This window comes from Rhipicephalus sanguineus, chromosome 3 (assembly GCF_013339695.2).
Source record: "Rhipicephalus sanguineus isolate Rsan-2018 chromosome 3, BIME_Rsan_1.4, whole genome shotgun sequence".
Classification (NCBI taxonomy): domain Eukaryota; kingdom Metazoa; phylum Arthropoda; class Arachnida; order Ixodida; family Ixodidae; genus Rhipicephalus; species Rhipicephalus sanguineus.
The window spans coordinates 104,165,872-104,190,557 of NC_051178.1; the positions used below are offsets into that span (position 1 = coordinate 104,165,872).

The following is a 24,686-nucleotide window of genomic DNA, read 5'->3' on the forward strand; positions in this document are numbered from 1 at the left end:
GAACGGCGGGAGGAGAATGGTGCCTCAGCGACAGGAGCAGATTCGTGGTCGTCGAATAACTACGGCGGGGCTGACGGGCGCATACGTGACCCATGGTGGACGCATATTGTTCGAGACGTTCGGTACACGAAAGCGACAGTAAGTGCCACATGCCCAGGAAGACCACAATGAAACAGATAGGACGGTTGTCTTCTGTGCGCCAAGGATTTTCAGCTCGTGCGTACTGTACTGCTGGTCGGGCGGGGGTGGAGATACTGGCGGGCGCATATGTGGGCGACGTGGGCCGTAACTTTGTAGCACAGGCCTCGAAGCGACTTCAGCGTACGTCAGAGGAGCAGCTTGGAGCCTGAAGGAGGAAGGTGGAACTTGATCGGCTACCTGATCCCTGATTATGTTCTGGAGAGCTGGCGCCAATGGAGAACTCGACTGGCCGTGAATAAGCGGCATCAGCGAAAGCTGACGAGCGACTTCTTCTCGAACGAAATCCTTAATCTGTTGCAGCAGGGACGTGTGATCGGAGCAACAGCCAAGCCGGACATTGAAGTCGCGGGTGGTAGAGATTGGCGGGTGGCTGCACGTTGTTTGCGCAGTTCATCGAAGCTTTGGCAAAGGCTCACTAGGTCAGACACTGTTGATGGGTTCCTCGCCAGCAGCATCTGAAAGGCATCGTCTTCGATTCCTTTCAAGATATGCCTAATCTTCTCGGCATCGGTCATTGCTCCCTCAACGCGGTTACATAGGTCGAGAACGTCTTCTATGTAGCTTGTGAATTCTCACCGCTCTGCTGCGCACGAGCACGCAAACGTTGCTCAGCTCGAAGCTTGCGAACGGCGGGGCGCCCGAATACCTCCGTCACGTGAGTTTTGAAGGCAGCCCATGTCGGGAGGTCACGTTGGTGGTTTCGATGCCACACGCTGGCGACACCGCTCAAGTAAAATGACAGGTAGTTGAGCTTTTCGTGCTCGTCCCAGCGGTTTATCACGCTCACTCGTTCGTATTCAGCGAGCCAGTCTTCCACATCTTGCTCTTCTGCACCGCTGAAGATTGGTGGGTCGCGTTGAGGAACGGGCCAGGGCAGAGCACGGTAGTCACCGTGGCACCGGGTTGTTGCTGCTGCATTGGTCCACCTTCTGTCATTGTAGAGGCGGGCTTGAGTTTCCCGTTGCGTAGTTCCAGATTTGCTTACCCAGCACCTCCACCACTTGTTACGGGGGTTTATTGAGGATTCTACGAGAGCGACGATCGTAGCAGCAGGGCGTAGCCAGAGAGCGAATTGTCGGTCTGGTAGCCAGCCGAGCGATGGGCCTTCATGCTTGCCGATCTTCTTCCTCACACAGTTTACACTTTTTTACAGAGATCTTTCTGACCTTAAGCACATGAAAGGAGCAAAAGCTTTTGCAAATTATTTTGCCACCAAAAGCTTTTTTAAGTTTTATTAAACACAAACACTCCCTCTACGTCGCGAACGACTATTCATTCGCTCACCAGAGCACCGTCTTTTAGCGAGTTGGTGTTTATCATGTCATACAAAAAAACACACTCCTGCTAAATGTTGTCCAACCCGACGCACTATTTTCCATGAAGTGCTCCATGTGCGCCACTGTTGCACGTATAAATCATTTTAAAGTCCATCTTCTTTTCTCACATGCCCAATGTTCTTACCCAGCAGGTAGTAAAGTCATTTTTGTGTTTGTTAATTACCGAAGTTTAATTAATGTTGAAATGTTTTTGTACGCTGTGACTTGATAAATCAGTGAAACTGTTCCTGCCTCGTTACTATATTGATGATCTTAGTCCTCCGATGTGATACCATTATAAAGAAAGCACGCATAGCCATCTGTGCCTTCGCTATCCCAACTCGAAGATGAAAGCCGTCAGGTGTGGTCGTCCACGGACGCAGCTTTGCTTTTATTTTATTTAGTGGCGCAACGCCACAAAGACAAACTGCCACGCTTGAGAGGGTTTTTTAGTACACACACCCGTATTTTCGTCAACTGACCCTTCTCACGAAGCTTCCTTCTAGACTACTCAACACTGCTTGTAGTTATCATCTTGCTAAATTTTAAGGTCACCCATAACTATGCCGATTCTAATAAGCATGTGCTTCTGTAAGTAATATTTGGTGATGATGAACAAGACATCGCCATCTGCTGACTTGAAGCTGCCGTGGTACGTGCCCTGCGCATCCTTCTGCACTTAATGCTTTCCCAATGTGACCTATTTGCGAGTTCGCACATTTTGACCTGATATACGTGACGCACAAAACACAAAGGCAAAATGAAAGCGAAGTGACACGCAGCGCTAATAGCAAACTGCGTATCTCTGCGTCTTTCCCTGTTTCGTCGCTTTTCTTGTGTTCCGTACGTGTAAGACGTCAAGAATAAAAGCATAGAGATTGTATCTCTCTTCTGATATAGTCTTCAAGAGGTGGAAATCTCTATTATGTGGTGAGGCTGTCTGTGGGATACTAAAATGCAAAAAGACCGTAACCACCACAGAAGGACTCGAAACAGAGAGGAAAAGGAGGTCTCTAGCAGCAACGGCTATTTCAGGTAAGCATGCACCAACCAGCCCAGAAAAAGTAGTACTGAGTTATAGTTCTTCTGTAGTAGACCCTGCCTTCTGTTCTCCTCTTTATAATACCGGGGACAGTCGCTGCTAGTGACGCCCCACTCTGTTCTCTCTCGAGTCCTATGGTGGCTACGCGTCTTTTTGTATTTCGGTAAGCATCTACCAGCAAGCCCAGCAGCAAGTATTACTAAGTTAGATAGAAAACCTGAAGGTATTTGCCCGTGCTACTCAACGTGCGCATCTATACTCATCGAATGCGCGATATATCCGTGATCTCCGGTATAAACATTACACGTGATTGACATGTAATGCGTTTCGATCAACTTCAGTAATGGCTGGTTCCGCCTGATGTGACGTCGCAAAGAAAACAATGTGTGCTTCAGAAGCGCTCGTGTGACATTCTTCTTGCTCATCTTTGGGGCACCGCATACACATTCGTGTACAATGGCAAAACAATGAGATTAAACTTCCTAGCATATTGGATTTACAACTTATTAGTACATTAACAGCTACTTCATAGCGAGCGTTCGGTGAAGACTTAAGTTTTAAGTCTGAGAGAGGCCTGAGAATGGTCATAGCCGTCAGTATAACTTTCCATACTAATGCTATATACTTTTGCGGGTTTCGTTGCGGCAACTGCCTGTATATGAGATGAAATATACCAGTGCCTGCTATGTTTCTATCTCTCTTTTTTGGCACACATGCAATACTGGGCAGTCATCAATTTGCGGACAAATAGTAGAGAAAATGAGCGATTGTTTGGGGCAAGGAAAATATTAGTGCAATATTGCAAGTATGGTGATATCGAAATTATTGTAAAATGCATAGAGAATAGAGCAGACGTTGACTCGGGTTATATTGATAGCACTCTCGAGGACTTCCCCTTTATTGTAGAAAGAATAGCCTAGGTTTTTTTTTCCTTTTCTACAGGGGCAGAGTTCTCTTGTAACCATTATTTAAAAGCGCAGCTGTAGTGACCAAAATATTGTATGGTCAACCTATAGAATGAGAGGGAAATGACTTAGGCAATGCATAAGTATGAAAATACCGAGCAACGACATGCATAACAAGTTATTAAAGCAGAGCTTTTTGCATTCAGATAACCTTTGATGATATCACATTATAAAATTGGGCATTGCGTTGTTCGCGCAATTTTTTTTTTAATAAGCGGCCAATTTGAACACAACAAGACGATGTTTCTCAATGCCAGCACCACAGAATAGGTGCAGTAATCAGTGTCGTTCAGTAACACTGAGCCGTGCCTGCAACAATCTCAGTCACCATCAGTTTCAGTTAAAATTTAATCCTAACAATATTTGGCTTCAAATACGTCATGCAGCATTCCGAAGTGCAGCGCTTTTTGCTGGTCTTCTCGAGTCCGCCTATAGACATGGTCAAGGCGCTGTTATGAGATCCGTATAAACACCGATGACACAAAGGAAACAACGAAAAAACTCACTTCTGTCAGCTGTACATGAATACTGGGGATTTCAATCGGCAAACCTGTTCTCAGCACGGTAAGCGTGCCAATACAAGCCGTACACTGCAACATACAGCGTCGCGTGCCTTCGGCACATGACGTCTCCCCTCCCTCTACCTCCTCCTCCTGCTCTCCCACAAGGGAGCAAGAGCTGTTCACATTCGCGGTCACGTCTTATCGCGGCGGTTCTCAGCGTGCGCCGAATGGTCGGAAGGCATTCCCCTACGTGGGCACGCGGGGCTTAGCCCCCAAAGCCTTCTTCGCCAATCTCCAAATTCCCGGCGCAGCAGGTATACGCAATGCCAGCATTGCTGTGACACAACGATGCTTCACGCATACGTGTGGTGGTGTCGCAAAGGCTCGCCGCGGGGGAAATCAGAAAATCAGCTGGATTGCTTTTTTTGATTTATGAGGCAATAGTTAACACCTCGTCCTCGCTGACAGCACCCTAACGACCAACTCGACGCTCGGACTGCTTAAATGCGACACGATGACGACAGTCGGACATTTGAGAGCGCGACGAATCGCAGGATTTGTTTTGTCATTATGATGGCAAGTGGTGCGTGTCGAGTGGATGTGTGGCGTCGGCCGATGGTATTGAGCCGGTGAGTGCGCGTGTCGGTGAGTCGACGAGCAGTCTTCCTACACATTTCTTCGGCGCCCACTTCACTAAGGAATCGTCGGTGCTTCGTTGTTTCTGATCAAGTAAGAAGTCCTTCGACACACCGTACTGTTTGCATTCGTATAGTCCAACCCCCTGAAAAAAAAAAGAAAAGAAAGCATGACGTACAATATTGCTCAATCACCATGTTTTTTTATGCGAAAACAAATCTACTTGAGGATGTAAATAACATTTGATGTTGTACAACACCAGCAAAAGTTTTGATACTAGGAGTATTTCAAACAGTACTCGCAGTCTTCACTGATAGGGTGAAGAGTAATCAGTGTGATTACATAGTTGATTGTATAACTGAAAGGAACGATTTGTTCATTTTGCCAGCTTTCATTTGTGTATTGACAGGAATCTTACTGTGCCGCTATCAGCGCTAGCTAGATATAACCATATAACTACGCGTTCATATTATGTCAACATCACAGCCGATAGATTTGGAAATCCGCTTTGATATCGCGTCACTGTCCAATACACCACTGTACACTGTATAGTCGAGAAAAAAATAACGTTGTGGAAAAGTTATCCGAAATTTATTCCTGTGAGACGAGTTGCGACTCAGACTGAATAATTTTACATAATCTACAAGGACTGCCAAGAGTTCAACGCGTCTGCATCTTTAAAGAAGCCATCTGACGGATTAAAGATGATCAAGGGGTTTGACTTTTCATGCTCTTCATGAAGTCTTGATATCATATTATTACTTTTCTTGGGCTTGTTACACATTTCTCATAGATCCACATCGCAATCCTAACTTTTTTGCAAGCATTTCCCTTGACGAACAAAAGGTGCGCCGGGCCACATGTATCAACATAAATAATGATTCAAATTTTCGTGGTTTTATTACTCGGATATAAAGTATATGAAGAGGATTAAGCTCCCAAATCAAAGTGACCTTATGTGAGACGCGTAATCTGTGGCTCTGGAATGTTTTGGCCACCTGTGGCTCTTTCACGCCAACCTAAAGCACGGTTATGCGAAGTTCTTTTTTTTTCTGCTTCCCTTGCTAAAATGCAGACTACGCAGCTGGAAAAAAAAACCTGCTACTAAAAAACCATAGCCATTTAACTACGGCAGCTGGATTTAACCAGTTACGACTGAGGCGTACAGGGAAACACAATACTCTGTCTATCTGAAAACTTGAAGGTTTCGTCTTGAATGCATACTTCATGCCAACACGGCTGTCGAAGAAATGTCAGACTTACATGAAGTAAGAGGACAGTCAACTTGCAAGCTCGAAGTGTTCGCATTCAAGCCGAATGATTCACTTAAAAACCCCCCTCGCAAGACAAATATCAGTGCTACCGCAGGTAGCAGAAGAAGCAAATAAGGATCCAAAACAAAAGTAATTCACAGATAGCTGATGAATACAAACTTCGGTTGGTGCTCTGAGCATTTAGATTACGGAAGGTGCTTTGGTGAGTAAGTTATGTGACCATGTGCTCATTGCATCAAATAGCCCCGGTCATATTACCGGGCGAAAGTTTGCCCGCATACAAAGGGCTGAATTGTCACTCCTAATTATGATATCTGTCTGAATTTTCATTTTGCAGAGCTGTAGACCAAATCATGACTACACTGAGGAGCACGTGCCTCACCATGGTAAGGTTTACATGTAATATTATTTGTTTTATCTTTCCTCATGAATAACTTATGTCACTGTATCCAGGTGTACGAGCAGTAAGCTTTTATTCACAAGTTAAATTTTCTGCTTTGCTCTTCACATCACGTATGTACATGGGTGCACCAGTTTGTGAGAAATGTGCAAATCAATGCATACTTGGAAAACCAGCGTTGTGTAAATCAAATGCCGTCCATGTAGTCAGTAGGCAATCGCTATTCTTCTGGAACTCGGACAAGTTTGATCATGTATACACATTCACAAGGCACCATACGTCACCAAGGACAGGAATATTCTTTTTTATATTTAACAGACAGTTTGACCTGGCGAGTTGATACGGATCCATAGCTGTAGGTAACGCGCCCTTTCGACAAAGACAAAAACTTCTACAAAGCTCCTTCCAAACGAATCAGCCGGCGTTGTCAGTGTGCTTTACTTCCCAATTCACAAACGCTCCACAACTCAAGTTAAAGTTTAAATTGTCAGTGAGGTATTCTCCAATTTAAACAATAAATCTTTCAATAACCATTCATTTTTCGCCATCTTTTCCTGCTTGTTTATCAAAAAGATTAATATTAATCAGCGCATGTGACGGCAGGCACCTTAAACTCGGCACGAAGGCAGACAATTTTTTTCATTAAATGTATTGAAGGACGGGTTGGTGCCTAAGTGTGTATCCAGCAACTCATCTTCTCTGACATAATAATTTACATCATGAAGTTGTCAATAACCACAAAAAAGTACAAAGTTTACGCATCAATGGACATCGTCATTTCTAATCTTGTTACTACTACATAACTACCCACGCAACATCAATGTATACGCGTCATGAATGTTCACACACCCGAAACTTCCAAGCTTTACAGCTTAGCATGGCAATTAATAAGACAATGTAATCTGAAAGGAAAAATGCCGTTCACCTAGCCAATATTGCGATTTGTAACCTAAGCAAATGTGTGATTTCCTGTTCCGTCGTTTGTTTGTATTTCTATGACGCCTACATCTCTCACGTTGTGTTGCGTATATAGTGAGGCGCATCTACGGAATTAGAGGACGACATAACGCAAGTCATTCCCATCAGGTTTTTCATAAGCGTTTATAATGCATGACGAGTGGACGTTGAGATAGCCAGAGGGTTATTGAGCGCGGCATCTCTTGAAAATTACACTAAAGCCGGTATGGCACGTTCGAGAAGCGTCTCTATTCCGAAATTCCTCCACGAGTCAGTGGCAGGCCAATTCTCGCTTCGTATATACAGCCATTATCGCCTCTGTACACGGTCGTCTTTGCACATTCAAGTGCGTCTGGAGCGGTAAACACTGTAATTTAAAAGTGTCACGTTCAACGGCTTCTTCCCTGTTATGCCTACAGATGGCCATTTCTAACGCTCTCTGGGGCCGGCGACGTAGCATACAAAGTGAGCTCGTGGACATGCTGGTCCGACGTTAACGTCAGGCCTTGTTAAGAAATGCATAAATGTCCCGCCTTGCGGCAACCCTGGCGTCGCAGTCTTTTATATATTTTTTCTTATTTTGCCCTAGGATGACGACTTCATTCGACGATATCGCGAACACGGTTACCATCTTGCACGATTGTGCTTGTACGCACTTATGTTTCAGGTTGGATTTTTTTTTTTACAAAAATCGAAGAAGGTATGATTCGTTGCGTAAAATATGTCAGCATTGTTTTTTTGTAACAGAACTTCTTGTTGGGTGAGTTGGTATCGGTTCATGTTATAAATGCTCTAGGCGCGAAAAACACACACGTCACAAGAGAATACGATGGTCCCGTCCCGTCGACTTCTCAAGTGGTGTGTGTGTTTTTCGCGCCTAAAGCAGTTATTATGTCGTATTGTGTTGGCGATGTGAACTGAACTTCGTCGTGTATGCTGTGTTTGTTGCTTCTTGTATGTTTGTAGGTTTGCTTTATTTCGGAGTCAAACCCCGATTCCAGAGATTCGTAGCGCGCCTTTCTTTTGTGGTCAGCATAAAACGACCAGCGAACCCGAGTTTGCCACTCTAGGATGCGAATGCTCGCGTTCAATAAAGCGACTGTCGCTTTATGAATGTTTTTCGGCTGATATACAAAATAAGGCACTTTAAGTCATACTGAACCTTGAACATTTTTTTCCCTTAACCTTGTGAATGCAGCTGGCCTGTATTTGCTTCCTGCCATGGTGTTACACAAGGACGCATAGTCCTCACACCGAGAAGGTATTCGCCAAGCTGAGAGCACTCTACGACTGCACCAAGCTGGCACTTTTCGAAGCCGATCACAACAACACTGGTAAGAAAACGTTATATCGAACAACACACTTTGCATATGGCAGTTTTTCATGCTGCCAGATTGTCAGAGTTAAGGGGAGATTGCTTTCCAAAGGCAATTGCTTTTTTGTGTTGATCTGTCAACGCGCCAGTTTTGCTCTTGTGACCTTTACATCTTCTTCCGAGCTTCGCTTTGGGTGAAGATCGCATCTGCAGACGATGTCCTGCTAAGAAAACAAGTTATCTGCACGACGATGGTATCCCGCCGCGAATGCGCGCAAGGGTGCTCGTCGGTTGACCTATTCGGCGAAAGAAACGTTAAATGATTTAGCGCATCAGTAATCGATTAATCGTTGCTCCGTGACATTTCTTATCCGGCAAAGCCATACGGCAAGCAAATTTTCTAGATAATCTCCTCTCAGCAAAACTAACAGCTGAATACCTTCGTATGAATCACTGAAATGTTTAGAAGGCTTTCAAAGTTCCGAATCCAGCATAATTAGGCATTTCAGTTCATCACTCGCAACAGGCGGTTATACTTGATGTCATGCGCAGGGTCTGATCGCTAATGATATATGGCGATGGTTGTCTTGCTTCACGGCGTGTTTCGCTATTTTAGTCCCGTTCTGAGCAACCATCTCAGCTTGCTTACAAGAGCGCCTCTAATGACCCCTTTCAAGAGGGCAGTAAGTCTAAGCTTATTAACGCTTGTTTATTTATTTTTCTATTTTTTGTGCTGTGAATCTTCTTTCAGTTCAACTGTTGTTTCGTTGTAAGGAGCAGCAACAAATGAGCGCTGCTAGGACTGCACTGGTACGAAGCGTGCCTGACGCATGCCATGCTATCCGTGGTAACATGTTTACACTGCCCGTAGCGCCCATAGCGACCGCATAATATACAGTGTACGCTGCGCTCGCAAATCATGTAGTGTGCATAGTGCACATAACACAAAGAGCATATATGGCGAAATGGACGACTACGTAATTGCTAAACACAGTGCGGGAAGCGCAGAGATGAAGAAAAATATATTTGGGGGCACAGCGTTCTCGCCGACAAACAAATCAGTTGTGCCTTCATCCCTGATTATAGCTATACCGTTAACCAAGTTTAGCATATTTTACAGCATTGAATCAGCGCATGCATTTACAAATGGATCCGGTTCAATTTCGCTCTAAGAAAAAATCGATTATTTGGGGAGTATTTCTGCCACAAAACTATAATCGTCATCTGGCTTGCTCGCGTTTGCTTTCTTGAAAACCCGGCTCTCGCCACTTTCCTAAGATTGGTATGTTACGCTGATAGCGCGCACGCCGTTCGTGACCGGGAAGTTCCGGGACCACGGTTATAACGCAAGAAAAGTGCGCGAGGTGGATGACGATTATCGTTGTGTGGCAGAAATATTCTGCAAATACTCGATTTTTCTTACACTCGGGTGTTCTTCTAACGCTGTACTGGCCGCTTCGAAATGTTACTTCCCCAATATATATGAAACAAAGTGGCGTTGCACATTTATATGTCCCGGAGTGCTTAAAGTGATGACTAGTTGTTGAACACGAAAGTCGCTAGAGCCACCTTTTCGAAAAGTGTACTCGTCGTCGCCAGGCCATCAACTTGAAGAAATGTCCCCTTGTCGAAACAATGGCTCTAGCGACGCTTCTTGTAAGATGAATTTCACTTCTTCAAGCTTTCATCTTCACCTGTACTTCTGCCATAGTGCTAATGGGGTAAATGAGCAGAATGTTGACGAGAAAAGACTGTTGGTGATAAAAGAGCAAAACATGGCGGCAGGCCATGCAACGTTATGATATATTTGAGCCTTTTCTGTCAACCATTCTACAGGAAGCAGGTGCAACAGAACGTTCGACGGTTGGCAGTGCTGGCCTCCGACGCCAGTGGGCGCCGAAGCCCGGGCGCCGTGTCCTCATCTCCTTCCCGGACAAGTGAATGTTTCCGGTCAGTCGCCTGGTTTACACCTCATATTTCATGTTGACAACCGTTACTCGGCTTTGCGACTTGTTCATTTTTTTCTTAAAGAAAACCACGTCCTTGACTAAACTGTACCAGAGTAACAACAGCAGTTACCATCTTCAGGATGTCACAATTCAGTTTCGAATGACATTTACAAACTCAGCCGTGGAAATTGCCGTCTTCTTAAGCTAGGCCCACAACTACATCGCAATAGTTCCGCACATGAAATCCACTAGTAATTCCGGTTGACTAATACGTTGGTTACGTTACATGGTAGCAGAATTATAACCACAATCTTCAGGCTCACTCGATCTCCTTGAATTTTAACATTCAAAATTGGACGGATGCTGCTTTTAGATTTTAAGATTATTTCTATCTATTCAGAAAGCTTTTTTTTTTTAATTAAACAATGGCATAAAAATTTTTTATGTGTCCAACTTAGCCGATTTAGTGCACTGATCATTGGTACTATTAGTCAACGTAAAGATTGTCGTGCTAATACAAGTTATGTTATACAGGTGAACCAGGTTCGGATCCCGGGTTTCTTCAAAAGAGAGGAGGGAGGGAGGGGGGTCTGACGTGGAGATTCTGATCGATGATGATTGCACGCATGACTGTGATCAATAACAATAGCCTTGAAAACTTCACTTGAGAGTCGGCACTTGTGTTCGTGTGCCTTCTATGTTCTTGTCTTATTCCGTAGCGCCGTTTCATAATAATAAGTCCTTACCAACTCGCCCAATTTTCAGTCCTACTTGGTATAAATAATATTCACGTCCCAGTAAGTGCTCCTTTTCCAAAGACACAGTAACAGCTTGGAAGAATAACGTTTAGGAGTTTGTCACGTGCCACACGCTGCACGGCACTGCCCACACAATCATAATGGATGGGGAGGGGGAGAAGGACATCCATAAATTCCTCCTGGGTCCGCGCATGTATGCAAAGAAGCAATATTTCCGTCCTACGAAAGCCGATCACCACCACTACCTCTTGTACACTGCACCAGCTAGATATAGAGTGGAGGTCGTTATCTAAATGCACATTATCGTGAAGACGTCGCAAACACAGACAAAGCGTATAAACTTGGAGCAAGGTGCAACATATAAGCTGTGCCAATAGCGTATCGCTACATTTGTGCTCTATGGTACGCTCACAAAAAGGATTCTCGTGGAAAAGCTCGAAGAAAGTACACGCTTGGCGTTTGTATAAGGCACCTAGAACAAGTGCATACTTTTGTTTCGAACATCACTAATTTCATAGCGGTCTTTTTTTTCATTTTCTCCCGGAAACAGCGGCCGCGAAATATGACTGCCACTTGAATGGTTCATGGAATGGCATTGCTGCAGTCTACACATCCTGTACCAGCTTACCCACAGAAGTAAGGAGCTCGTCATGAAATCCTTCTAAGCCTTATAGGTAGAGTGTCACATTGAAGTATATTTACTTAACATTACACATTTTGCTATATTCGTAACTAAACAGTTGACTCGTCTTTTGTTTTTCTTGTATGCTTACAGGGATTTATTTCTTTTGTACAATATTGTGCACGAAAACACCGCTTACAAAAAACACGTTGCTAAAAGATCTAAAGTTCTTTGTTAAATTTCCATAACCTTCGACACTTGTTTCTTTGGACATGTGTTTGTAATGCAAGAGACAATGTTGGACGCAAGCGTGCCTAGCAACATATTTGTTTTCATTCTAGGATTCCGAACTGATGCTTTTACATAACATTGCCCAAGATCTAGGCGACGACGTGCCCTGGGAACAAAAGCTGCACAGCGGTGAGGACGGAATCGTAGAAGAGAAGATCGACCGCTTCAAGGATTGTCTCGAAAGTGTCCTCCTAAAACCACTTCCTCACTTAGGTATACATCTTCACAGATCCTTACCAATCTGATATATTCCATAATATGTTCCTCTATAACCTTGATCAACCGAATGATAAATTTCTCCTCGCACCTTGCAGGTGTCAGTGAGTCTATTTGTCCCAGAACTTGGGACGGGTGGAGCTGCTGGAACGATACGCTGCCCGGTCGCACAGCGTACGCACCTTGCCCCCAGTTCGTCGCCGGATTCGTACCGTACAGTGAGTGCGTCATTTTAGTTGAATCGCAACGTAATGAACAGAAATAGATCTGTATTAGTGTAGAATATAGGATGAAATATAATTGTATCAAGCAGGGGGAGGGGAATCCAGTCCGATCTTGCGTCCTATTATTGGCTACTTGAACCATGTGTAGCTGCACCATTCTGGAGGGGAAATCACCGCTTCTAGATCACCGCTTCACCGCTTCAGAGGGCCGGCTGTTGTGGCATGGTATAAAGAAAGAGAGAAATGTATTGCGGAAAGGCAGGGAGGTTAACCAGAAAACATGTCTTGTTTGCTACCCTGCACTGGGGAAGGGGTAAGGGGAGACAGAAAAGTAAGAAAGAGAGGAATGGGATAGGGAGGGAGGGAAGCACGTATACACGCACACACACAGACAAAGGAGTTTCACAATCGTTCAACGAGGCAAATGTACGAAAACGGTAGACGTTTTTCAGCAGGCAAAGCGAATGTGAAGCCGCTTTTCTGTTTGCGGCTGCTCGCTGCTTCTGATGGCTTCCAATAAAACAATACAGCACGACTTACAGTGAAGTCTTCATTTAACATATAGTATGCATGCAATCGTTGAGCTTTAAGTTTCTTTCACGCCGGCGCTAAACAGTCAGGTTGGGTATGCGGTTTTTATTTAGCTAGGAAGCTTTAAATCACGATAGTGTTTATAACTAGTATGACCTGAGGCCTCAGTAAACTGTAAAGGCTCGCCACAATCATAAAGTACGCAGACGCTGCTTAAAATAAACCGTCCGGGCATGTATTGTGTGACATGGCATTTTACAGCTATTCTGTAATGAACTATGCAGCATAGCGAGAATCACAGTGTTCGCATTAGGCCTCGAGTAATAGTTCAGTAGCGCATTACTTCGCTTGGTCATCCAATCTCGCTTCCGCTTTATTCATGTAAGCGTTTAAACCGATATAATTTCTGTCAGACATTAGTCAGCTTACTCGTATCCGAGTTCATGGCTGCGTAAATCGTCACTGTACTGACAGACGCAGCCTTACGGTACATCGACTGTCACTGATCTGGATACACATATTCTCGTTCACTTGCGAAAGGGCAGGCGCACAAGGTGTGCACTTCCAACGGAACTTGGTTTGTCCATCCCGTCACTGGTCACGTCTGGTCCAACTACACGGCTTGCGTCGACACCCACGACCTACAGGTCCGTGTCATAAGTGCTTTTTTTACCTTCTGATATAACCATGCCATGTGGCATCCCTTTGCATTGTATAAACATGTTGTGTGTTGCATGCTCTTCTGAAAAAGGAACAGTTTTGCAAGAAATGCGAAGTACTGACAGCGATAGCAATGCATATAAAATAGTTATACAAAGGCTCGTTGCTTTATTGACCTTAAACACTACAGCAAGCATTCTCGCACCAATTAAATGAAGAAACATGGTGTCTGTGCGCGTGGGCAAGCATGGACACACTTCACTCGATGCGCGCGAGCACCGGCTTTCGCAACACTGGCGTTATGAACAGCGCAAACAGAAGTGAGCAAACGTGTCGCATTGCTTCTCGCTTCTTTACAACGTTGGGCGCACGGAGATGTCGGCGAAGAACTCAACACGAAGCCAGCAGCGAAGTCGACTCTCTCAACTGTTGTAACCGCGCAAGGGAGTGCAAGCGCGACGCCTTTTACGACATTTTGCTGGGCGGAGCACGTGAGAGCTCCAGGCTGGTCTGGCAAGATGAGAAGGACCGCGCTTCATCAGCAACCGCCCCTGCCTTATGTCCTCGCCTGTCCCCTTCCTTGCACGCCCCCCCCCCCCCCTATTTTAGAAGACGGCGCCCTCTGTAACATGCTTTCTCTCGATTCCACAGAGTACCGCGCGAGGTACCATAGAGCCTCATCACACTTGGACCTTTTGCGGACCACCCCACCAACGCCGACGGCGAATGTTCGCTCGGTGTGTCTCGATAATTATAGCCGCACTAAAGTCTAACAGCCGAAGTTTTGCGAGGATTTCGTTTCCGCTTGGGCTTACACAATATGGTCATGTCGGCCGGCGCCATTATTGCATATTAAGCGCGAGCGAGTGCAATTTGAAAAGAACTAGCGAGACTTTCAGTGAGTTCATTCAATATTGTCCCCTCTCTTCGCAGTACGGCAACTTGGTGAACTCGCTGTACGTCGCTGGATACACGATATCATTGGTGGCTCTCACCTTGTCCCTTATCATATTTTTCTCTTTCAGGTGAGCAGTTCCCCATACCTATAATGATGTTGTTAATGATGATGATGATGCAAACTTTATTGGGGTCCAGAGAAGACCTGTCATCTTTGAACATTCGGATCAGTGGTATGAGAGATCTATCAAAAAATAAATATTTGTATCGTGTCTTACAAGCTTCTGTCATGTAAACAATGCACACAATGTATACATTACCCAATTATAGGCGATTTAAGTGACATTTCGGTCTCTCCATAACATAATTAAACCAAGACAATCACGGCATGTACTGGTAAGAAAGAAGCCCTCTTATAAAGATGCTAAACATAGTAAAAGCCATGTCTGAAAGCTGCCTAAAACACCATCATCATCATGTCTAATTCACTTGGCCATCTGTACAGATCATTTCAAATGATCGCTTAGATGGTGACGTCAGGTCTTCCTAATGGTCATCGTCGGAAAAAAACTAAATAATTGAGCTTCAGCTATTTCCCCTGCCGAACTACTCATCTTCCTCCATTCTACTTTCATGAATTCGTTTTTACAGCAACTTGAGTTGCAAAGTGCACGCTTTTAAGTCAACGAATGTATTAATTTTCTCCTTGCAGATCGCTTCGTTGCAAGAGAATAACTATTCATAAGAACTTGTTCACATCGTTTATTGTCAGCAACTTCTGCTGGATACTCTGGTACGTGCAAGTCGTCGCAGGAACACATGTAATCGAACTGAACCCGGTGAGACGAGATCAAAAGACGCATGTTTTTTTAATATATCAAGCGCACACTGAATCTAACCTGATCAGAAAGGAAGCAATTTATTTTCTCCTATCCATTGCCTACGTCAGAGTTGGTGTCAGGTTCTGCACGTGGTGACGCAGCACTTCCTGGTCTGCAACTACTTGTGGATGTTCTGCGAGGGCCTTTACTTGCACACGCTCCTGGTACTTGCATTCGTCGACGAAGACAAAGCCATCAAGTGGTTCGTGTTGATTGGCTGGGGTATGTGCTTCAAGTTCTGGGCAAGCGGGCGTATACAGTGAGCACAAATATGGAAGATAGCATTTTATATGATTTTATTTACGCGTCTATGTATTCTACCTTTAGAACCCTTTGGTTTTATACGGAGGAATGGACTAAAGAATAAAGAATAAGGGATAGTAAAAATAAATAATAACGAGAAGGCTGTTTACCAGCAACGGTGGCTGAGATATTGTTAAACATACCAGTACAGCACAGCATAATACTAGTATAGCATAAAAATGACTAACGTCAGTTCATACAAATAATAACTATCATACTATACATTTTGGTAAATTCTTACAACTAATAAGAGGTACAGTATTCGCAGGACCTTCATTGCGTTCTTTCGATGTTCGTAGCCGCAATGGCTGAAAAAACATGCCGTCTTACATGAACAAACTTTAATTTATTGGTCAATTCGCGGAGACATGCAATGCGGCTGTGACACCACTTTCGGATGCTTCATCAAGCATGGTGAAGATACAGTTTATGAAAAAAATAATGGTAGGCGAGAAATACTTCGACCGTGCTACCAGTCTTCATTTGGGACTATCATTTACGAATTGCATGCAATAAAGTCATTGGTATTGAGATTAATATATTATTACCTTCATAATTAAGTTGTTTTTCACAACGAACACGAGTTGTCAGTAGGCGTTCGTCCATGTCACTTCTTGTGTTCGTCTCGTTTGCACCTTATTCCTTTCGTTAAGCCTAGCAGCAACTGCATAATTGACGACGTACATAGGGCAGATATCGAGAAATCGCATTCGAACGAGCAAGCAAGTCGTGTTCTGTAAATTTTCTTGCTATACGGATGGATTGATAAGAAGCACACACTCAGAAAGCGTCGGCGTTTTTTTTTAAATTTTGTTTATATTAAGGATCTTACTCCCTTCGCAGGTTTTCCCTTATTTCCAACTATTGCCTACACTGTGGCACGAGGCTTAGACTCAGATGCATCGAGAATGTGAGTGATATAAGGCTTTGATGTTTGTTTTTTTAATCGTTGGAGCATGAGGTTGTGAAACAAGTGTTGTCCATTCTTCAGTTCAAATGCCAGGCTGTAGAACTTACTGCATTGTAAAATGTTACTGGTCCTGTTATCCGGGACAGAATTAACAAGTCTGGCAGCAATAGCACACGTCACGTATGCTATCTCACAAGTCAGTCGGAGAGGCGTATTGTCTCTTGAAGAGTTGCCTTTTAACTTTATGTCAAGTGGCGGTCCCCGTGGAATAGTGGTACTTCTGCGAAGAATGCAGGCACAGGAATGAGGTGAGGTAATTTGGTAAGCGTGTGTCACTATGTTGCTATAATGCAATTCACGCTGAAATGATGGCAAAAACTTCATTTTGACGAGTGGGTCCATCTTTAAGGTGTAGTGAAACAGCGCGAATACTAACGAAGAGCAAGGAGGAACAGAACATACGCAACAGGATTAACACTAACTAAAAATACCTGGCGTTAACTACAAACTATAACATTAATTAATAACTATAAATTCTAAATTGAGATCACCGAGTTACATTCGCTAGTTTTGCTTTGCTCATATGATGGTCTAATTTACACTACGTTTAACTTCACACTGCTATTCACACTGCTATTCTTTCACACTGCTTTTGTATACCTTTTCTTCTAGGTGCTGGCTGGAGCACGATGTGTGGTACACTTACATACTAAGTGTCCCAGTATGCATTTCAATACTGGTAAGGCGATGCCCGTGTTAGATTTGCTGTACAGCAAACGTGTGAGTCTAAGATCTTAATATGACCCCTCACTGCAACATTTCAGAACTGCAGAACTCGTCTGCATTTTTTTTTAAAGACAGTAATGGTTTGGATGGTCAATGGCTAAGCTTGTTAAGGGTCATGCTCGTGTGCAGAATCTTCACTCCGGTGAAAGTCAGGTTAAAGTGCGATAATCATTTTAAGAGAAATATAATCGTCTAGACAGTGTTTTATATGTAATACACACACGGATACTCAGCTTGTCAATCACTTCTAGCCTGTCATTTTACGTTTACCTGAATTTAAAATGATGTATACTCTAAAGCGGTGTACCTTTGAAGAGCGTCGCTGGAACATTATGCAACGCGAAGATGAATGATCGAAAGCTGCTGTGCACGTTACTACTTTATATATATATATATATATATATATATATATATATATATATATATATATATATATATATATATATATATATATATATATATATATATATATTAATCTAAGGGATGGTCATATGCAAGTGCCGTTCCTTATTTAGAGTGTGTTGGTTATGAAATCTAATTATGTTGCCCTTTGCAATGTTCGTTTACTTTGTGCAGTTAAGCCTTGCCTTCCTCGTGAACATTGTGAGGGTTTTGGTGTCAAAACTAAGAGCTGTCAATTCTCCAGACCGCGACAGTGCGAGGTGAGTCAAATAGATTTGAAATTAAGCAATGAACGATTCACTAAGGTAGCCGTCACGGTGATCTAATGGTTAAGGTGCTCGACTGCTGACCCGCAGGTCGCAGGATGGAATCCCGGCCGCGGCGGCCGCATTTTCGATGGAGGCGAGAATGCTAGAAGCCCGCGTACTTAGACTTAGGTGCACGTTAAAGAACCCCAGGTGCTCAAAATTTCCGGAGCCCTCCACTGCGACGTCTCTCATATCATGTCTTGGTTTTGGGACGTCCAACACCAACAATTATTATTCTTTAAGACTCTCACCTGTGCCTTTTCTTTTGCACTGACCTCTACAACATACGTCTCAATGAAATGCCTTTTTCGTTAAATTTCGTATGCCAATTGGTCGGATACTAGTTCTATCTCACTAATTCCATTGATTATAATCTGAATGACCACGTGTTAATGCATTATGCACGATATGACGATACTGCGCATGCAGCTCGTTAGAAAGTATCCCCTGTTGAAAGAACGAAAGCATTCCCTGTTGCTGCTGTGCGTTGGCGTTGGGCGGTACATTAGCAATTTCGCATAAAGCACCAAGAAATTAACAGCAAAGCTTCGCCAACGTTATGATAAGAAATATCAGTGAATTCGCTGTACGACAATAGTGTCTGCCAGATACAATTAATCATAGGCGTGCGCACAGGGAGGGGGGGGGGGCAACCCCTTTAATCGCATAAGAGAGGGGGAGGCAAATTCTGCCCCATACTTTTACTTATTAGGGGGGAGGGGCGCTGCGATGAACCTTCGCCCCCCTCCCCCTGAAGGGGAACTCTGCGCACGCCTATGTATCTAATTGCAGCTGTGATGCGCCACCCAAACACATTTCCCCCAATTTCGTCACTGCTCACTTAAATATTGTCAATTTTTCGATAACGACAACACGCCCACTACGTATATACGTAGCTTCTGCGGCTCGCGCCTTATAAGCTTGGTTGATTATGGAAAATGACCAACATTGCTTATAGTGTACCTGACCAATGTTTATGAGCTCGATCGCTCCCAAGAATGTTGCCAGCGACAGCCAGGACTGAGAAACTGCGCTATCTACAAAAACGATCCCCAGTTCCAAAACATTTTCTTAACGCTTATTCGCAGCGGCGAGACGCGTAGGTCGCATACAGTCGCAGACGGCCGCTTTGGGCGAAAAGCGATTGTTTTGAGCCATTCGCTAGCTGTTCAATTTTTCATTCGCGCGAATGCGGTACGTTGGGCCTCGCAAACACCCACGTCCTGTGTCAAACACCAGTGTGAATGAGACCTCATTCTTTCGCTCTCTCTCTCTTTCGACTACACTTTCTCCCCAATGTATTTCGTTTTCGCAAATAATAAATTAATAATTTCGCGACAATTTTTGTGGAGCGAAATATGAAAATACAGCCACTAGTCAAACACTCAAGTCGACTTCCTGTGCCTTAATGTGCTCCTCAGGAAAGCCGTGCGGGCCACGCTGATTCTCCTGCCACTCCTTGGCCTTCACTACGTGGTGACACCATTCCGCCCAGAGAGAGATCGCATTTGCCTGACGTACGAGATCTTCTCGGCCCTCGTCACATCTCTACAAGTACGCTGCCTTCTTCAATCCAAAGCGTTGCGGCCCATGCCTGTTATTTTGACTTCCACTTGTGGTTTCTACGTCTTTTATTATGAAATGAGGTGATCAGCGCACAACTACCGACGTTTAAAGAACGAAGACATCCCATTTTTACCGTTACTTAGCGAGAACAACGATTGTAGCATATATGATTGAAAGCAAGGACATTGACAATCTGCTGAAGTGTTGTTATGGTGTGGTCACTTCTGCCTAGCAATATTCACAGACAAAATTTGCTGAAAGTTTCGGCTTATGAAAAGAGCCGTTGAATTTACACATTGGACCCACAGGCACTTTTCTTACGCATTTATGGGCATAGGTCGGCAAACTCACTCATGAGTCGACTCACTCAGACTCAGATCGAGCCGTAGAGTCAAGGTCTGAGTGACTCAGGCTGAGTAATATTTTGGTGAGTCTGAGTCCAAGCGAATTTGGTAGAGAAAAATTTTAGTGAGTCTTAGTCTGAGTGAGTCCGAATGAGGAAAATTTTGGTGAGTCTGAATCCGAGTGAGCCCTAAGGGCAAAATATATTTCATGGGTGAGTCTGAGTGCGCTCCCAATTTTTCTGCCGACCTATAGTCCTATCTACTCAACTTCAGCATTGCAATCGGCCTTATGATGACTCACGTTTATACTCACGTCTACTCACGCATACTTCAGAGCACTAGCACCCATACGTCATCTCAATATTTATTGATCAGAGGCGTGAGTTACGGAGGAGGGCGAGGGGAGGGAGGTTTGACCTCCCTCTGGCACAATCTTTCACTCAAAGGAAGTTCTTGATAAAAATATCTCGTGTGAGTCATCTCTTTCGATAAAAATGTCCGTATGGATTGTAACCATTGATAACTCGCATTTAAAGGTATTAAATAAAAACGCGCCAAGTAGAACATACATCACTTATATGGGATATCGATGTTAAAGAGCATTGAGACTATGGTCTAAAAAATTAATTATACGCTAATGCACTCATGAGTCGACTCACTCAGACTCAGATCGAGCCATGAGTCTAAGTCTGAGTGAGTTGGAGCGAGCAATATTTTGGTAAGTTCGAGTCGAAGCGAGTTCGGTTGAGAAAAATTTCAGTGAGTCTGAGTCTGAGTGAGTCCGAATGAGGAAAAATTTTGGTAAGCCTGAGTCCGAGTGAGCCCTAAAGGCAAAATATATTTCGTGAGTGAGTCTGTGTGAGCTACACATTTTTTGCCGACCTATGTTTATGGGTAACGTTTGCTTAATCAATTTTGTTCCAAAGTAGTATACAGAAATGGTGCTTGCCGATGCTCGTGGTTAAACACGCTTGTTAAATTTCTAAACATAAATATATCGTGTCTTTCATAGAAGCAAAACATAATACTTTCTTATCGTCAAACTCGTCGCTACGTGTTATATAAACTTTTCTGAGGTAAAACAAAACAAAACAAAAAAACAGGTTTCTGCTATTCAACACCTAAGCATTCCGTATTTTAAAGCAATACACAAAATGATAAAGTCGTATAAGCAGGCCTCAGCAATGATCTGTGCTGTTTTTGTTTAGCATTTTCAATTGTTCTCCACGGAGGACGGGTGTCAAGACATGTGATCTTTCATTCTTTATACGCAATAAAAGTTAACACGTACTCTGCTTTTCCTTTTTGTTACAGGGTCTGTGTGTAGCAATGCTGTATTGCTTCTTTAATGAAGAGGTGAGAGCTGTATTTGCTTCAACAATTTTTTTTTAAAAACCATTAGGATAATGTAGATATATATTTTTTCTCACTGCGACCTGACCTAAGCCTACGCAGAAGACCAAGCTGAGAGACCGTGCTGGAAGCTTAGCTTATAATTCATGGCGGAGCAGCGTGAAAAAAATAGCAAAGGCAGGATTTCTGGCTTTCTGGCTGACGAAGGCGAACTAATATGCATCGGCCGTTAGCCAAGAGTGTGAGAGCCAACATTTAGAATACTCGTAGCAAAGAGCAGGATTTTAAGCAAAGAGCAGGAGAAGAATACTCGATCTGTCTTCTAAATCCCCAGGATATTGTGTGGGCTCGAGGCGTCCGCACAAAGGACCTAGCACAGCACGACCTAGTAAATGACCGATAAATAGCATTAAAAAAAAGAGTTCAGTGCTCGTTATTCGTTGTCCGTAGGAAACAGTTGTTGCTGGCCTTTAATTTAACAACATTTTATTCGATTGTCTTTTTTTGTTCTTCATTTCCCTCTCTCCCGGAAAATGCCAATAAAAAACACGCAACGCCTTCAAAGTTCACATATTTTCATTTACACGAAACTCGCAGAGGCACTTTCACAATCTCATTTGTATACGACAGATCCCATGGAAGCCTTCTTGATGTTACTGATGTTGTAGAACTGGCAGAAAAGTTTACTTATAAGTAAGGCGTGTCACAACGACCTGCTTCATCTCTGCTTTGGCGTAATGGACTCCATTCCACAAGATTTAATGAACATGCCGGACAGCAATATAAAGCTTGAACTTTCGCATAACCCTTTGGATTCTGAAGATCGTAACACACATTCCTTTTAATGTGCTTTTTTATGAATGAAGTGACCTTGCATTTTGACCTTAGAACCAATTTTTGTGCACGTTATCTGTCTTGGTACTTGACAGAGCCATTGTTTCAAGAATTTGGGTATGTAATATTAAGTAACCTCATGAAAGGCCACTAATTCTTCTCTCGTTATTGTTATTTTTGCTCTAGTTCAGATGCTACAAAAAACTAGAATTATATGTGAAACAAGTGATCCCATACTCATTCCTGAATACACTACTGTTACGTCCCCAACAGGTTCTTACAGCCCTTCGCAAAGCGCTGTCGCAGACTCCGTGCGCCAGAAAGGAATGGCGCCGTATGTCCTTCGCTAACTCAACCATCACTGTAAGTTCTTTTAAGTACCGAAATGGGAAACGCAAACACCGTGACTTAAGAAAAGGTTTTCTGTAAAGGTTCAAGACTTGTTGAAAACAACACTCCTTTTTTCTACAAGTGCCTGCGTTACCAGTGGTCAAAACATTCTGACCTGTTGATATATATACTTGCACGTATAGGCAGAAGAAGGGTTTTCATTTTCTTGCAAAATTTCTAATAAGCTGCTAAAAACACCATATACTATTGTGGAAACCAACTCAAGGCAAACACCGCTACAACGAATAAAAGGGCATAGCCCACCAGTGGCATGTTTTGTTGTTCTTCTTTCACCCGACCCATGAGAAATGTGGCACGTTTGCATTACCATGTGTGACAAGGTACAGCTTTGCTGGTCATCCATCTTCAGAGGGTGGAATGGCACTGTAATTTTTTTTCCTGTAATGTATAATGATGTTGTTTCTTGTGTGCATGGTGTAATCTTTATTTTATTTCTCCGTATAATTGCGCCTCGTATACACAAAATGATATTCACTCAAGCAAGTGCTCTACATTTGCTCATCGCTTAGGCGGTCACAGAGTCCCTTTTTTTACCGATTTCTGTTGGTGGATGGATGGATGGAATGAACTTTATTATCGTCCTGTCGATGCAACGCTGCGAAATGACGAAACGTAGCTGAGTGAAAAGATAATTTTTGGGCACGAATGTTCTTGTAACGATGCGATACTGTGAATACAATACCTTTAATTTTCATTGTACCTTGTGTCTTTTGCTTATCGTTTCAACGATCGATACAGCTGGTCCGATAACATAATCTCGTGCATGTGCATCTCGCAGTTCCTGTCAAGAAGAGCATCCGACGGGAAAGGCTTATCACCATCACCAGGCAACATTCAGCAGTCCCTTCTGTGAAAACAATCAAAGGAGAAAGGGCAGAGATATCAGTACCCGCCCTTGTCATGCACATTCAACCCGTTCTCGCATGATAATCCGAGTCCGCGCTGATGTTCGCACTCGGTGTTTGATGAACTATCAGCTATCCTGACAGCCAGTCCGCCTCGGTCGTACAGTGGTTACGGTGCTCGACTGATGACCCGAAGGTCGCTGATTCGATCCCGGCCACGGCGGTCGCGTTTCGATGAAGGCGAAATACTAGAGGCCCGTGTAGTGTACGATGTCAGTGCACGTTGAAGGACCCCAGGTGGTCGAAATTTCTAGAGCCCTCCACTGCGGCGTGCCTCATAATCATATCATGGTTTTGGCGCGTAAGACCCCAGATATTATTATTGTTGTCCTGACAGCCGAGCTTTGTAAACTTCGGTAGATTTCTGGATGACAGTCCATTGCAGATACAGTTGAAGGAACCAGTGTGTACGGCCAGTAATGCACATTGGATTCCATTCATGACAAATGCACACAGTGCGAAAAAGGACACGGGCCAGATAGAGCACGGCATGAACGATGCGCTTTTACATCTCGTATAGTAAATGCCGTGCTACCCTGTCTCACGAGCCTAACAGAAACGGTCGCTGAGCTTCGAGTCTCAAGGACTGCAGAATTCTGAAGTGGAAAGGGGGACACGTTTCAAGAAGATTTCTGATCACTTCCGAGTGTTCTTGTATATATAATCTGTGACAATGACAGCTTCATGTTGTGTTTTGCAATAAAATTCGGAAGACTTCAGCGTTCGTTTCGCCCTGCATTCATTCACTGCGACAGCAGAAGCCCAACACATCGGGCACCGTTAGAACCATAAAAGGACTTCTTTACGACGCACAAGACGATGTCTTCATCCACTGCAGCGTAATGTCTTAAAAGAAGGACTGACAAGTGGGCGAGTTGGCACGGGTTGGTTATTATGATACGGCGCCACGAATAAGACGAGAATAA

The 24,686-nt window shown here is 43.8% G+C and overlaps 1 protein-coding gene across 1 annotated transcript in view; it reads left to right on the plus strand.

Annotated features, from left to right (window-relative positions):
- The window catches only part of LOC119386884 (calcitonin gene-related peptide type 1 receptor), a 30,622-nt gene extending 6,140 nt beyond the window's left edge, over positions 1-24,482 (plus strand). Inside the window, exons 3-15 of the mRNA XM_037654160.2 lie at positions 12,280-12,442; positions 12,544-12,663; positions 13,741-13,847; positions 14,794-14,885; positions 15,470-15,596; positions 15,740-15,860; positions 16,785-16,851; positions 17,524-17,590; positions 18,214-18,299; positions 19,769-19,901; positions 21,572-21,613; positions 22,718-22,807; positions 23,634-24,482. Of these exons, the coding sequence (XP_037510088.1) occupies positions 12,292-12,442; positions 12,544-12,663; positions 13,741-13,847; positions 14,794-14,885; positions 15,470-15,596; positions 15,740-15,860; positions 16,785-16,851; positions 17,524-17,590; positions 18,214-18,299; positions 19,769-19,901; positions 21,572-21,613; positions 22,718-22,807; positions 23,634-23,708 (1,278 nt within the window). The 5' untranslated portion in view covers positions 12,280-12,291 and the 3' untranslated portion in view covers positions 23,709-24,482. The remainder of the gene's footprint in view (positions 1-12,279; positions 12,443-12,543; positions 12,664-13,740; positions 13,848-14,793; positions 14,886-15,469; positions 15,597-15,739; positions 15,861-16,784; positions 16,852-17,523; positions 17,591-18,213; positions 18,300-19,768; positions 19,902-21,571; positions 21,614-22,717; positions 22,808-23,633) is intronic.
- Positions 24,483-24,686: the final 204 nt, after the last annotated feature.